A 13,842-nucleotide genomic window follows, 5' to 3' on the forward strand; every position below is an offset into this window, starting at 1 on the left:
CCATTCAAAATAATAGCAATAGTAAATGAAGGTACACTCATGGCATCAAATATTTTATTTTAGTACATGGACATTCAAAAGAATGTTGGAAATGTTATATACATATTTATGTTATGCTAATAGAGTGTCTTTTTCACTGTTTTAAAGTTTGCATTCATAGTAACACTGTTTTGAACCCTATTATTCCACCCCAATCCCAACATGTAGATGCAAAGTTATTTATATTTCGTTGTATTTATTACTCAAAAACTTCAATACGTTGGATAAAATATAATTTCATTTTTACAGTGGAGACAAGGCTGAAAAATACTCATTCCCTTTGGATTTAGTAAACTTACTGTATTGGCCTAAGGAGCAAATAGTACATCTTGAAACAGCAGTGCAAAATCTACATGCAAACATTGACTTGACAGTCCCAAAAGCAGTGTAAATTTGGAGCATTACCGAAAGTGCAGTATGTCTCTATATCTTGTTAAATTTATATGTTTTGCTGGGTATCTATTTAATCATTTAAATGTCACCCCCTTACTTTTATTTAGGCTATATACCATTAGAGGCAATATCCAAACTTTTTTTCCATTCAGTATTGTTAACAAAAATGCTCCCAGTATGACAAAGCATTTAGGTCTACATAACACAAGCACATGGAGCTTATGTAAAGTTTTATTTTGATGACTGAAAAAACATACACAAACTACAAAACAGTCTTTATATTGAATTTATTTATGTCCAGACTTGCTTTAGATAATACAGAGGCATATTCTAGTTAATTTAAAATAGACTTTCTTTTTAAAAAAGACATTGAAAGCTAACAACATACTAATCATTGCAGAAAAAAAAACAAAAAAACAAAAAACAAAAAAACTGATGGGGTCTTATTTCCATTTTACAGCATATTTTCAAACAATTTACCAGCTAATAGTCTAAACATTGGGTTTTAAAACATCCCTACAAAAATCTCAAGCCATCTGTGATAAACCCAAGCTGTCATATCATATTCACAATGTTTATAAATATGATCATAATGCACACAATGTTTGTTAAAACTCTTTATTAAATTGTTTTTAAATTGGATAAATATCAGAATGCTTTGTGTCAAATGCTAGTTCTACCAATAGATCAATGAAACAAATAAAACATTAAAAAGTATTACAGTAAACTTATTCATAAACATGTCCACGGTGAGTGCTTTTGCTAACACAGTGGTTATCAAGTGTCATGTAAAAGTGAACAGTGCCCGATGAGAATGTTCAATAATCAGTTTGCACCATAAAATTGATATTACAAGTCCCCTGCTGTCTCACAATTCAAAATACATCAAGTCCCATCGGCAAATTGGCCATGCAAACAAGACCTACTGGTTTGAAAGATGATAAATAGGATCCCTCAAGTTTAGCATGGTTAATGAAGCAGGCAACAGAGAGAGCCAGTGGTAAAAATCTACTAAGAACCAATGACTGGCAGCCTACACACGCAGTCTGCAATTAACTTCAAGGATTTAACTTATTTTCACTTTTGCATTCATTTATGGATGTTGTTGTGTTGTATGTGTGTGTCAAGGGAGTTTGTTCCATCTCAGTATTCTAAAGTGATCTGAAACCTCACTCAAAAACACCTCGCGGCATGATCGCTTCAGGAGGTTTAATTAATAAGGAGGGAAGTTTTGGCACATTTTGGTCTGACACATTTTGCTTCCTGTAACCCAAATTGGAACACATCTTTTTGCAATCACACAAACTTCTGATAATAAATTCACAAAGGAATGTGCTGCAATCAGTGGCTGCTGGTTTATATGAATACATTACTGTGGAGAATGTGAATAAAGATGATGATGAGTGAGAAAGTGGTAATTACAGAGAAGACAGTCACTTGGACTAGAGGGAACTATAGACCTTTTTCACACTCCGGGTTTTGGAACGCGGGAGTAAACATTTGCAGGGTAAACTTCAACAGCGGTGAATGGGAGATCACAGCAAATATTATTTTCACATACCTACTTGCTCCAAGACCAAAGGAAAAAATCCACTATTACGTTTGAATGACTTTCCAGAAAAGGACAAAATAGAGAGTGGTGGATTAAGACAGTAAAATGAGAGAAGCAGCTGTAATCGAGCAGCTGTAATCGAAACCCCCTCGCAGCTGTGGTAATTAGTTTTTTAAAACTAATTCCAGGGTAATATAACACAAAGAATAATGTTACAAACTTACACTAAATATTTAAAAAAGGTATAATATTAAAAAAAATTGCGAGATTTACATTGATAAGGCAGAACGCGTCATCACAGTCTGTGAAAAAGGTCTATTATGAAAAGGAATATTTTCGTTTTTGGCTCTAGGTTTATTTCTACTGTGTCTAGGAGGATTTGACAAAGTGACAGAATTTTTTTTTTTAAATCTGGTGTGCAATATTACAAAGAGGAAAGTTTGAAGATTCTAGAAAAACTTAGCTTTTTGCCTGACAAAGCTTTGCTTGACAATTTTAAATACTTTTAAAAGCCTTACAGACAGGAAGACGGAAGACAGAGAAAGAGAGGAGGAGAGATAGATAGAGAGAGAGAGAGTGATTTAGGAGGAATTACAGTCAGAATTACAGTTTGTTACAGAAAAACATTGTATGTGTGATCGGTTAGAAAGGATACGGCAACCAGAGTCAGAACAGGCTTGAAGTTTGGCGGATGTAGCTGGAAAACTCTAGGAAAATTTACAATTTAAAAGTTTGGTCTCAGGTTAGGAATTTGGTAAAAGAATAAATGCACGTTTGTACAAATAACTATATCCAACAAACATATTTAACTAAAGTTCTGTCAATCTGATGTAAAAAAACAAACAAACAAAAAACAAAAAAACATTTTAATATTTCCAATGAACAGTAAAAGGACATTTTAAACACTTTATAATACACATCCTTACAAATCATACTAAATATTACATAACTGATGGTTTTTGCCCGCTGTCCCACTGAGAAATTGATATAATATAATAAAATATTTTAAAATGTTCAGCTCAATTGAACAGTTGTCATATACTGAAGCACACCTAACTATATGCACTTAAATATCTAATATAATATTAATAATAAAAAATAATATAGAGAAGGATGTAATGAAAAAGGCTAAAACCTGACAAAAGTGATACAATGGAGTCACTTTATCACATCTGAAGAAAAAGCATGAACTGCAAGAATTGGAAAATGTTGATTCCAAATAAATAAATAAAATATAATTAAAATACCAGTTAAAAAGTTAACAGAGTTCTGAAATTTTTGCAATGCTTGAAATTAATATGTCTCTCATACCATAGTCCTTATTTTTGCAACATAATCTCATGATAATTTGTAGAGATTACAAAATTTGTAAGACATCATATTTGGCTCATGTGAAAAGGTACAACTTTTATTCCCATAGAGACCAACCAATCAATAAACAGAATTTAAAAACGATACAATCTACAACCACCAAATTTTAGGTAGCCTCCTATCCAACACTTTATTTTAAGAAAGAAAATGGTTGTGAAGTTTTGTTACCCATTCAATATTTATATAATCATTACAAATGACTGATGTATGTCAATAACCTGTATACACTTTCATTGTCTCGTTCCAAACCCCAATGTTTTCTTTCCTCCATGGTAAACGAGACTTATTTTCCTATAAAAATCACGGCTAGGTTTAGGGTAAGGAGTTCAACTTGAAAATCATAATAACATCGTTCGTCGGTTCGTAATTTTTTTCTATGGGAGTAAAATTCAAACGTTTTCTCACTATTTCGTCATATCGTACTATTATTATGATTTGTCATGAGATATATCATGGATTGAATATGAGGTGAATGAATGGACATTGGAATAACTAATACATGCGTGATGGAAAGTTTAACCTCTGTGCGGTTTGAAAGTGGAACAGGACACATGCATTAAAAAGGTAAATAGTGTCAATTTTGACTTCATTTTGAATTTAAAAATTTGTTTTTCTTAGAGTTTAAATAGTAGCTCAACAACATTTGAGCCCATTTTTTGCATTTTCTGCAGCAGATGCCCTCCCATGACAATCATTCTCACAAACTTTGGAGAAATGTGGAAACATAAAAGCAAACATGTTGCCTGGTGTCTGTCTAAGTGCATTAAGGAACATTAGAGCCACAACAACATAGAGACAGCAGTGAGTCGGGGAGAAGTGGGTGTTATGGGTGACTCCAAGGGAGGAGAGAGGGCCTTGAGGTTGTTGTGTCCCGAAAGATCTTCTGAACTTTTCATGGACTTAAAGAGAACTTTATGTGAAGATGTGCACAAGCCTCAAGGCTTCTCCTTTCCCAATCTAAAAAAAGGCAAGGCAGTAGAGAACATTCACAGGTAGCTGATTCTGGAAGAACTCTACATGCTTTGCGTGGTGCCATCCAAAACACCAACTCTCCATGACAGCACTCTCTCTCCATGGCCTGTTATGTTCCACTCTACGCTACATAGCTGCCCACACAGCTCTCATTCCATCCCTATAATTCTCTCTATTTCTTTCTCTCGCTGTATTCTGCTCATTCTCTCTGACTATCTCTGGAGGCTTGCTGTCACACCAAATTGAGCTCTACATGACAATTTAGCCTGGAAAGAGTACTCAGTAACTGGAAAAGATGGATTGAATTATTTTGTTTTATTAATCTATTGTCAGTCATCTGTGCTTTTGATCTCATTAATTAAAGCTGTCTAAAAAATAGGTTTTGTTGCCCTCGATATTTTAAATGCTGGGGGAAATGGTGCAGCTTTAAAACTTCATTGCATATAATAAATTCAAAGAGAGGTTCCTGGGTGACAAGATGATTGAATTATTTCTCTCCTATGTGCCTGCCAACCCTGTAGGCTGTCTAAGAGGCATTCAGAAGCTAAATCCTTCTGGCGGGATGCCACATGGATAGAGCAATTCGAATATCTTAAAGTACGAGGATGTTGGAGTCTTTTCAAGGCCTCTGACTGACATTTGTAAGCTGCCCTCTGGCAGTGTGTACCTGTCAAGTACATCTGGCCTCGATGCCACCGTCACCAAGGTAGCCTCCTCTGTTGAGTAACAGATAAAGCACTGAAACTCAGCAGCGTCGAGGAAGCCTGTTCTGGAGATGAAAATGCCTGATGGAATTGCCTCAGGAGATGTCACAACACAAAAATATTGGGTTTGGTTTCTCTAACAGAAAGTGGAGACTGGACAGCAGAGAGTCACATTATTTGTGATAGTCAAACCTAGGGAAGGAGTCAGTTGAGAAACTCAGCAGAGAAGCTTCTGGTGCAGCGAGCAGAACGGAATTTAAGTTCATGGTAGCACTGCACAAAGCTGTGGTAAATGAACGTGATTGGAAGAGCCAGCAGCACTATACCACTCACAACGCACAGGCCACCAAGCACACGTCCCGGCACAGTGATGGGGTACATGTCTCCATAGCCGACAGTCGTCATGGAGATAATAACCCACCAGCAGGCGGCAGGAATGCTAGCGTATTCATCGTTCCCAGACTGCAGATCGAGACCGTGCTCCAGAAGTTGCGCCAACGCCCCAAATATGGCCATGGCCACGCAAATGAAGACTAAAAGCATGACCATTTCGCGGTAACAGCGCCTCAAAGTCAGCCCCAAAGTCTGGAGGCCCAGGAAATGGCGTGCTAACTTGATGACCCAAAAAATTCGCATCATGCGCAGCACGCGTAATGTCACGCCAGCCCTCTGCAGCTGAGAGTTCTCTCCTGTGAGAACAGTCATGGTAACGGAGATGTAATAGGGTGTAATGGCCAGAAGGTCTATGATGTTTAGTGGACGTCGCACAAACTCGCACTTGTCTCTGGAAACAATGAAGCGCACGATGCACTCTGCCGTGAACCAGCCGATGCACACTGCCTCGATGATCCTGGACAGGTGCACATTGATGGGGGAAAGAAAACAAGAGAGTCTGAGAGAGAAAGAAGACTAATTTGAAGAGGAACATGTTGATCCATTTCAAAGAGAGTGGTCTCATTACCCAAATTAACATTTAACTAGACTAGTTCAAGGTGCCTGAGTGTTTTCATCATTTTGTGATAATTCAAAGCCATTTTAAAGCTTTTACCGAGATTTATCTTGCAATTTGCTAAGATGCTGAGTGCTTTCATGTGTTGCTTTAGATACTCACACACAAAGACCCTTTAAATAGCCGAGGCAACAAATAGTAAGGTCTACCAAATGCCAGCATTCAGTGTAAGAATGAGCGCTGAATACAGAATGTGGGATTAGGTTCAGAGATTAACTTTAACAGTGGCTTAGAATTAAAGATGAATTGATGAAATTGCACTAGCAAAAGTATGATCAGCATTTTCAATTGTTTTGTGGTCCAAATAACCATTTACTAATTACTGAATAAATATTTATTTGACATAATTGCAGAGGGAAGATATGTTTTTACCATGTGAATTCTTGAAGCATTTGAGATGTACTTAAACCATGCAACCAGTTGGAATCCCATAAGGCCTGGCAACACTTTCTTTCTGGCAACGTTTGCAAAGTAATGCACTGTGCTGATCACAGTAATGTATTCCAGTTATGAGTCTAATGAAGAGTTAGGACAGTCAGGAAAATGAAATGAAGCATCTTGCCAGAATGCCAATACTCATTAGAAAAATGAGCTCAAATTAATAACATTCTGTTTCAGAATACTGTGGTTAACTCATGACATATGTTAACGCTTACTGTCTTTACTTGTTTTGAAATTTTGTTTAAAGGGTTGCTGGGTCTTAGAGGGTTGGCCAAAAAAAAAAAAAAAAAAAAAAAACATAAAAGCAATTCATTCCAGTTCAGAGCCATCATTTTGTCCTATTTTTTTCATATATATCATTCCAAATATGATTCTGAAATCAATAGACAGGACTGATATGGAATTGCATGGTAACAAACTTCTAATGTGCAATTGTTACCTTGATCTGACCCTTAAAAATTATATATATATATATATATATATATATATATATATATATATATATATATATATATATATATATATATTACACCAATCAGCCACAACATTAAAACCACCTGCCTAATATTGTGTAGGTCCCCCTCGTGCTGCCAAACCGCACCAACCTGCATCTTAGAATAGCGTTCTGAGATGCTATTCTTCTCACCAATTATTCTTCTCAATTGTACAGAGCGGTTATCTGAGTTACTGCAGACTTTGACAGTTCAAACCAGTCTGGCCATTCTTTGTTGACCTCTCTCATCAACAAAGGATTTCCATCCGCAGAACTGCAGCTTACTGGATGTTTTTTGTTTTTGGCACCATTCTGAGTAAATTCTAGAGACTGTTGTGTGTGAAAATTCCAGGAGATCTGCAGCTACAGAAATACTCAAACCAGCCAGTCTGGCACCAACAATCATCCATGCGATTATCTAATCAGCCAATCGTGTGGCAGCAGTGCATAAAATCATGCAGATATGGGTCAGGAGCTTCAGTTAATGTTCACATCAACCATCAGAATGGGGAAAACATTTTATCTCAGTGATTTGGAGCGTGGCATGATTGTTGGTATATACACTACCGGTCAAAAGTTTTGAAACATTTACTCATTCTTTATTATAATTTTTTTTTTTTTTTTTTTTTTTTCACATTTTAGAATAATAGTAAAGTCATCAAAACTATGGAACAACATAAATTAAACTATGGGAGTTATGTTGTGACTGAAGATGCTAAAATATAACACAGTTTTGATTTATTTTGGATTTTGTTTAAAGTAGTCACCCTTTGCCTAGATTTTGCAGACATGTACTCTTGACATTTTCTCAACCAACTTCTTGAGGTATCACCCTGGGATGCTTTTTAAACAGTATTGAAGGAGTTCCCATTTATGTTGGGCACTTATTGGCTGCTTTACTTTATTATTTAGTCCAAATCATCAATTTCAAAAACTTTTTTTTTTTTCTTCATATAAATTCATATGGTGGCACACTTATATTTTTGTCTACAAAACTAATTCAAACATTTAAGCATACACCTTCAGAAAGATCATGAGAAACATTTCAGTCAAGGGTTTCAAAACTTTTGACCGGTAGTGAATACAGTATATTTGATTCTGATTAGAAAAGAACCAGATGTTGTTTAGATGTTATCACATCAAGCAAATAGTTTGAGGTTATATCTGACTTTTTTTCCCAGTAAATTTTTGTAATGAGTATACCAAAAAGGACTGGTGAAGCAAAGATCTGGTAAAAGATTATAACAATTATTTATTTCCTTTTGTTTCTCTGAGAGAGAGAAAGCTGTTTTATAAATGTATAATACTGATGTTTTTTTTCCATTTTGAAAAAATCAGACACTGTCAACATCTGTTAGACCAAAATGACTGGTGTAGCCTACTTCTATTCCTCTGTTTCAAATCCCAAAATAGATGCGTAAAATGTTTTAACATCAAGTGAAGTGGAACTCCAGTTTATATGCAACAAGGTTTCCTACACTTTTGCCTCAGACATTGATTTTCTGACAGAAATAAAGTCGGAGCTGGAATGAATGCATTAGCGGAGGATGAATGGAGACTGGTTTAGGTTGAAAGTTCTCTTCAAAAACATAATCACTCATATTGTTTTTGCATGAATAACAAACCTGATCTTTCGGCAACATAGACCATGTTAAATCATTACACACAAACACACACTATGGAAGTTTGCTCCTCAGGTACCAGTACCTTCAGAACAGTCCACGTGGCAGTCATGAATACGGAACAGACAAGCTCAGAGGTTAAAAGGAATATTAAACACAAGAAAATTGTACTTATATTTGGAATTTAGTTCTAAGTAGTCAGTGGTAGCTGTTTATTGCAGTTCTTGAGGTGTGTAAATGACTGGTGGCACCAGTCTTAGACCCACTTTTTACTTTTCTTTATTCATATATATATATATATATAAGTAATGGTTTGCTAGCTTTTATTTGTATTTTTTCATTAATTTGTTCATTTTGGAAGATTGTTCAAAATGGCCTTACTGTGGTCAGAATGGGCAGAGCTTTCTTTAGCGAAAACTCATTTGAACCAAATAACTGTCATCAAGCAGAATTGTTTTGTTGTTTAGAACTTGTTAATTTATCGCAAGATGATTCATTCCTATGTACAATCTACAGACCTAAACAGCTGGCTCTCAACATTCATTCAGAACCTTGGAGAGTGACAGCTTTTAGCTACCTTGAGAGATCATTTTCATATTTGTGACATTTATTACTAATTCTCACAATCAGGGGAAACTGAGGAGCCCTTAACTTCGAGATGCTCAAGTAGGCTATAAATTGACTATTCTATGAAAGTTTATGACTTTGTTTCATGCTGAAAGATAAAGGACAAACATTTAAGAAATGTGACATAACATGACACCAAACACATGATCCAAAAGACTCTAGACAAATGTGGCTGTGGACATGTATTTAAAATTTGGTGAATGCATTGCTTTTCATATTTGATTTAGGGTGTGGTGTTGGTTGGGGGGTTCACACAGGATGTGTTCTTGTATTAAAACAGTTGCATTTAATTCGTTGAATATTTGAAAAAAGTAGAATTTTTGATGCTGCATTTTAAAAAAATGGTGCAAAATGCTGGAAAACACGATGGAGAAAAACAACTGTCTGGCACAAATCTTTGGGTAGATTACATCTAAAATTTAACCTTGAATTGATTACAGATTACACAACTAAAAATTTAATCTGCAGCTTAATCTTTTAGATTATACTTTATAGGCAGTCTAATCTTTTTATTTTATTATTATTATTGCTTTTTGCATGTTTTGATGAATCAATTTTAATGTATTAAGAACCAATCTGCACATCTTTTATTTCAAATTAGAAATTATTATTATTAATAATAATAATAATAATAATAATGATAACCTAATCCAGATGGCATTGCATTCCATCACTACCCTGCACTATGAGTACACAAATTAAAAATATCGTAGACGGGAGGCAAGAATGTGTAAACGTGCCCTAAATGTTCCGTTTATACAGGAATGTTGTGTTCTGCTGCATTTTTAAAACACTGGAATAGTTCATTCAAAAATAAATTGTCATTTTCTCACACTCATGTGGTTCTAACTCATATTACTTTCTTTCTTCGGTGGAAAACTAAATAATTCAAAGCAGAATGTCCAAGCTGCTCTTTTCCAAAGAATAAAAGCGAATAGTGACCATGACTGTCAAGAAAAATGAAGACTTTTACATAATAATGACTTTCATTTCAGGCTGTTCCTCACACAAAGCTATCGTGTGGCTTCAGAACACTTGGAATGTATCACTTGAATCATTTAGACTACTTTTATGTGCTTTTGTGAGCTTGACAGCACCCATCCACTGTCATTGTATGGAAGAGTGCATCTTGGACATTCTGCGTTAGTGACGTGCACAGACCTCAGCAGGGACAGGGGCAGAAGAATGTAAAAGGGCAATGTTTTTTATTTATTTATTTATTTATTTTTTAATGAGTAGTAATTATATATACTTAATTATTTTATTTTTTTTAGCATTTTTTCTTGTATTATATATTTTTCATTTGTTTTCCCTTTATCACAAATAATAGCCTATTCTGTATAATCATTCATTACCATGGTATTACCCTGTCTCATCACTCTTTTCACTTCTCTCATCTCTGCTCCCTCACTTCATCCAATCATTATAACTGATACTTCTTATATTACTTCATATAATTATTTTAAGAAGAGAAAATTATTTTACTGTATTCTGTCATTAATATTTATAAATATACAGGACCTTACAGTAATAATATTGTGGAACCATGGTACAATGATGGTGTCAAGATGGTACCATGTTTTTGAATGGTTATCATGGTACATATCCAAAAAAAAAAAAAAAAATGGTAATACTATGGTATTTTTCTGAAAGAGATTAGTCTAATGGCTTATTAGTTTCAACAAAACCAAACTGGCTTTGGCTAAACCTGACAGCTCTTTCAGTTTATGTCAATATTCTATAAAAGACTAATTTATTTTATATCACTGAAAGCAACGCGACCGCTCCCATTATAATTAATAAATCTATCTACATAAATGGTACACGATGTCGGAAATGCGGAGTATTATTCTTCTGATGAACTTACAAAACAATACATGGAGCGGACTTTTTGTTTGACCTGTTACTCCTCTGAGGTAACAGCATGTTCTGGAGCGAATCCTGCATTTTTGCTTCCTTGAAAGGCCCTCCTGCGGGAGGGGATGCCACTCAAAAGCTGGTCTAAAACGAAAGTGAGAAAATGAATCTTTTCTCGGAAGGCACTTCCACAAGACTGTTAGCGAAGGGTACATTCATACAGTAATGCCATGTTTCCTTCAGAGTAATCTCTTCAAGGGCTCTGCAGTTCAGAGTGAGTATAGGGCATAGGGAGGATCACTTGCGATTGGAATCCGCCCCGATCTGCTGTAGCGTGCGCTCTTAAAAGCACCTCCGCTTAATTTTCTTGCCCACGTTTTACAAAGAAATCTCATAATAACACATTATTACTGTTATTGTGAGATTACAAGATCTTAATTTTGTTTTATTTAACTATTTTAATGTAATTATTAAAATGTCTCCCCTTTTTATGGACGAAAGGGCACCTTTAGATTTGTGAACGAAAGGGGCAGGGGCTTGCTCCCCTGCTGCCCCCCTTCTGTGCACGTCAGTGTTCTGCGTAACTTCTCATTTAGTGTCACTGAAGAAATAAATTCATAGGGGTTTAGAGTAAATTATGACAAAATTGTAATTTATGGTGAACTATTCTATAACATACTATTCTATAACAAACAGGGTCAATCTGTTCTATTCCATTCCGCTACTACGCGTCTTGTGTGAACTGCCCCTACGAGGATATTTATTTACTGTGGAAATTTCTCACCAAACAGTTAGTTAACGGAAAGTTTAGGCAAGAAAAAAGACATAAATACCCAGATGGATGCTCTAAAGAGTACCTGTTCTCTTCCACAATGTTGCTCTCGGCAGTTTTCCAGTCAGGAAGAGTGCTTGCGCAAAGCATTATCATGGACACAATGACAAAAATGACCGACACGGACGCCAAAATCTGTGCGGCCAAAGAGGAGGTGGGCTCCTCGAAAGTCCTGCGCATCCGCTCCAGCCACTTGGAGTCCCATTTTGCGTCAGCCGGTCTTGACACCTCGTCTGTCGCCATAAATTGCTCGTCCGTTTTGTGGTCCGCCTCGGGAAAGTGAGTGTACGTTTCGGACATGCGGTCGTCAAGTCTCCGCTGGCAGCAGAACTCCAAATGAGAGCTTTCCAAACCCCAGTAAATCATCTCGTTGTAAAACGACAGCTCGCACATATGCGGAACGAAGCGCAGTTTGCCGTACTTCACGTAGAGCATGATGAAGCCGAACGCTTCCGAATGTCTGTCAAAGAAGAACTCGTTGCTCTCTCGATCGTAATCATCGCACACTTCCAGCACTTCTCTCTCCGAGGCGCAACTGTGGAGACGACTTACTCTCCTCAGAGGGAAATCCTTGATTACGTCCTTTGGAAAAGCATACTTGGTGCCACCCACGTTGATGATACAAACGCTTTTGCCAAACTTCATTTTTGCGAACCTTTAAAACATATAGTATAGAAGAAAGTCATTTTTGAGTGTGTCGCATCAAAATGACTCCCAAGCTTGGAATTAGATTCAAAGTTCACGTTTCAGCCCCCTTCAAGAGTCCATCACGCGGCGTGGAAAGCAGCAGAAGATAATGCTGTCTCTCTGGGTATCTTCTGTCTTGATGAAAACTGCGCGCCCGCAATGGCGCACTTGTACCTGTGCGACGGTTGCAACGCGGCGCGCTCCGCTCCACTGGCTAGGCATCTCACTGGATCAAGAGGGTAGCCTACTTTCGGTTTCCGCGAGACTCCCAAACTGAGTGAGCCACCTGAGCGCGAACAGGGATGTTACGCGTGTGCGCACTCGCGCACGCACCCGCGCACACTGCTTCTGTGGTGCTCTCAGGTCTCTTATCTTGATGTTCTCTTGTCTAATCAGTTTTCAGGAGGCACTTGTTTTTAAAAGTCCATTATTTAACCACATTACATAATCAAAGCATTGCATCTCTTGCACAGTTAAACTTAATGTTAAAGGATCAACGGTAAACCAAACAATTAAAATCTGCTTAAACTAGTTATAATATTTTAATTAATATTGTATACATTTATAAGATTAAAATACATGCGACAACTTGCCCCAATACAAAAATGTCAACTTGTCCTTACCTGCTACTGACATTCATGAAAAATATCCTGGTCCTGAGAACGCAGATTAACCTTTCTGTTAAAATCTACCTTCATAACTGACCCTTGCCTTAAAGGAATATTCTGGGTTCCATATAAAATAAGCTCAATGGACAGCATTTGTGGCACAATGTTGATTACCACAGAAAATATTTTTTGACTCGTCCATTCTTTAAATAAATAATAAAAATAATAATAATAATAATATAAAATAAAAAAAATCTGGGTTACAGTGAGACACTTACAGTGAAAGTGAATGAGGCCATGTGCTATAGACATTACAAACACCAATTGCTTCTGATGTCACTTAGGTTTTACACATGTAGGCCTATTATATAAACCAATAAAAACTTAAAAAATCATTAGATACTTCAGACACCATTAGGGGTTCCACATTGGACCAAATGGTTCTGAGCACATGAGGAACGGTTCCAGTAGCATTTCCACTTGAGGTTCTGCACGATTACAAACTGTTTTTGGCCCGGATTTCTCAGTATGGTTTGCTAACCGTGCTGGTGGAATGGGTTTAGTATGTGCCAACGCCAAGGAATCTAATTTGTTTCTTGGTAGCTGATATAGTTAGCTATGGTGAGGTTAATAAT

The 13,842-nt window shown here is 36.5% G+C and overlaps 1 protein-coding gene across 2 annotated transcripts; it reads right to left on the reverse strand.

Moving 5' to 3' along the window:
- Positions 1–702: 702 nt before the first annotated feature.
- LOC127413666 (potassium voltage-gated channel subfamily G member 3-like) lies at positions 703–12,971 on the reverse strand. Of its 2 annotated transcripts, none has more exons than XM_051650970.1 (2): positions 11,938–12,971; positions 703–5,881 (listed from the first exon to the last, which is right to left on the reverse strand). In XM_051650970.1, the coding sequence occupies exons 1-2, from the start codon at positions 12,555–12,557 to the stop codon at positions 5,236–5,238; spliced, it is 1,266 nt and encodes a 421-aa protein (XP_051506930.1). In that variant the 5' UTR covers positions 12,558–12,971; the 3' UTR covers positions 703–5,235. The 2 variants fall into 2 exon arrangements, with proteins under 2 accessions (XP_051506930.1, XP_051506932.1); XM_051650972.1 differs by having other exon boundaries at positions 11,914–12,971.
- Positions 12,972–13,842: the final 871 nt, after the last annotated feature.

Source organism: Myxocyprinus asiaticus, chromosome 23 (genome assembly GCF_019703515.2).
Source record: "Myxocyprinus asiaticus isolate MX2 ecotype Aquarium Trade chromosome 23, UBuf_Myxa_2, whole genome shotgun sequence".
NCBI classification, from domain to species: Eukaryota; Metazoa; Chordata; class Actinopteri; order Cypriniformes; family Catostomidae; genus Myxocyprinus; species Myxocyprinus asiaticus.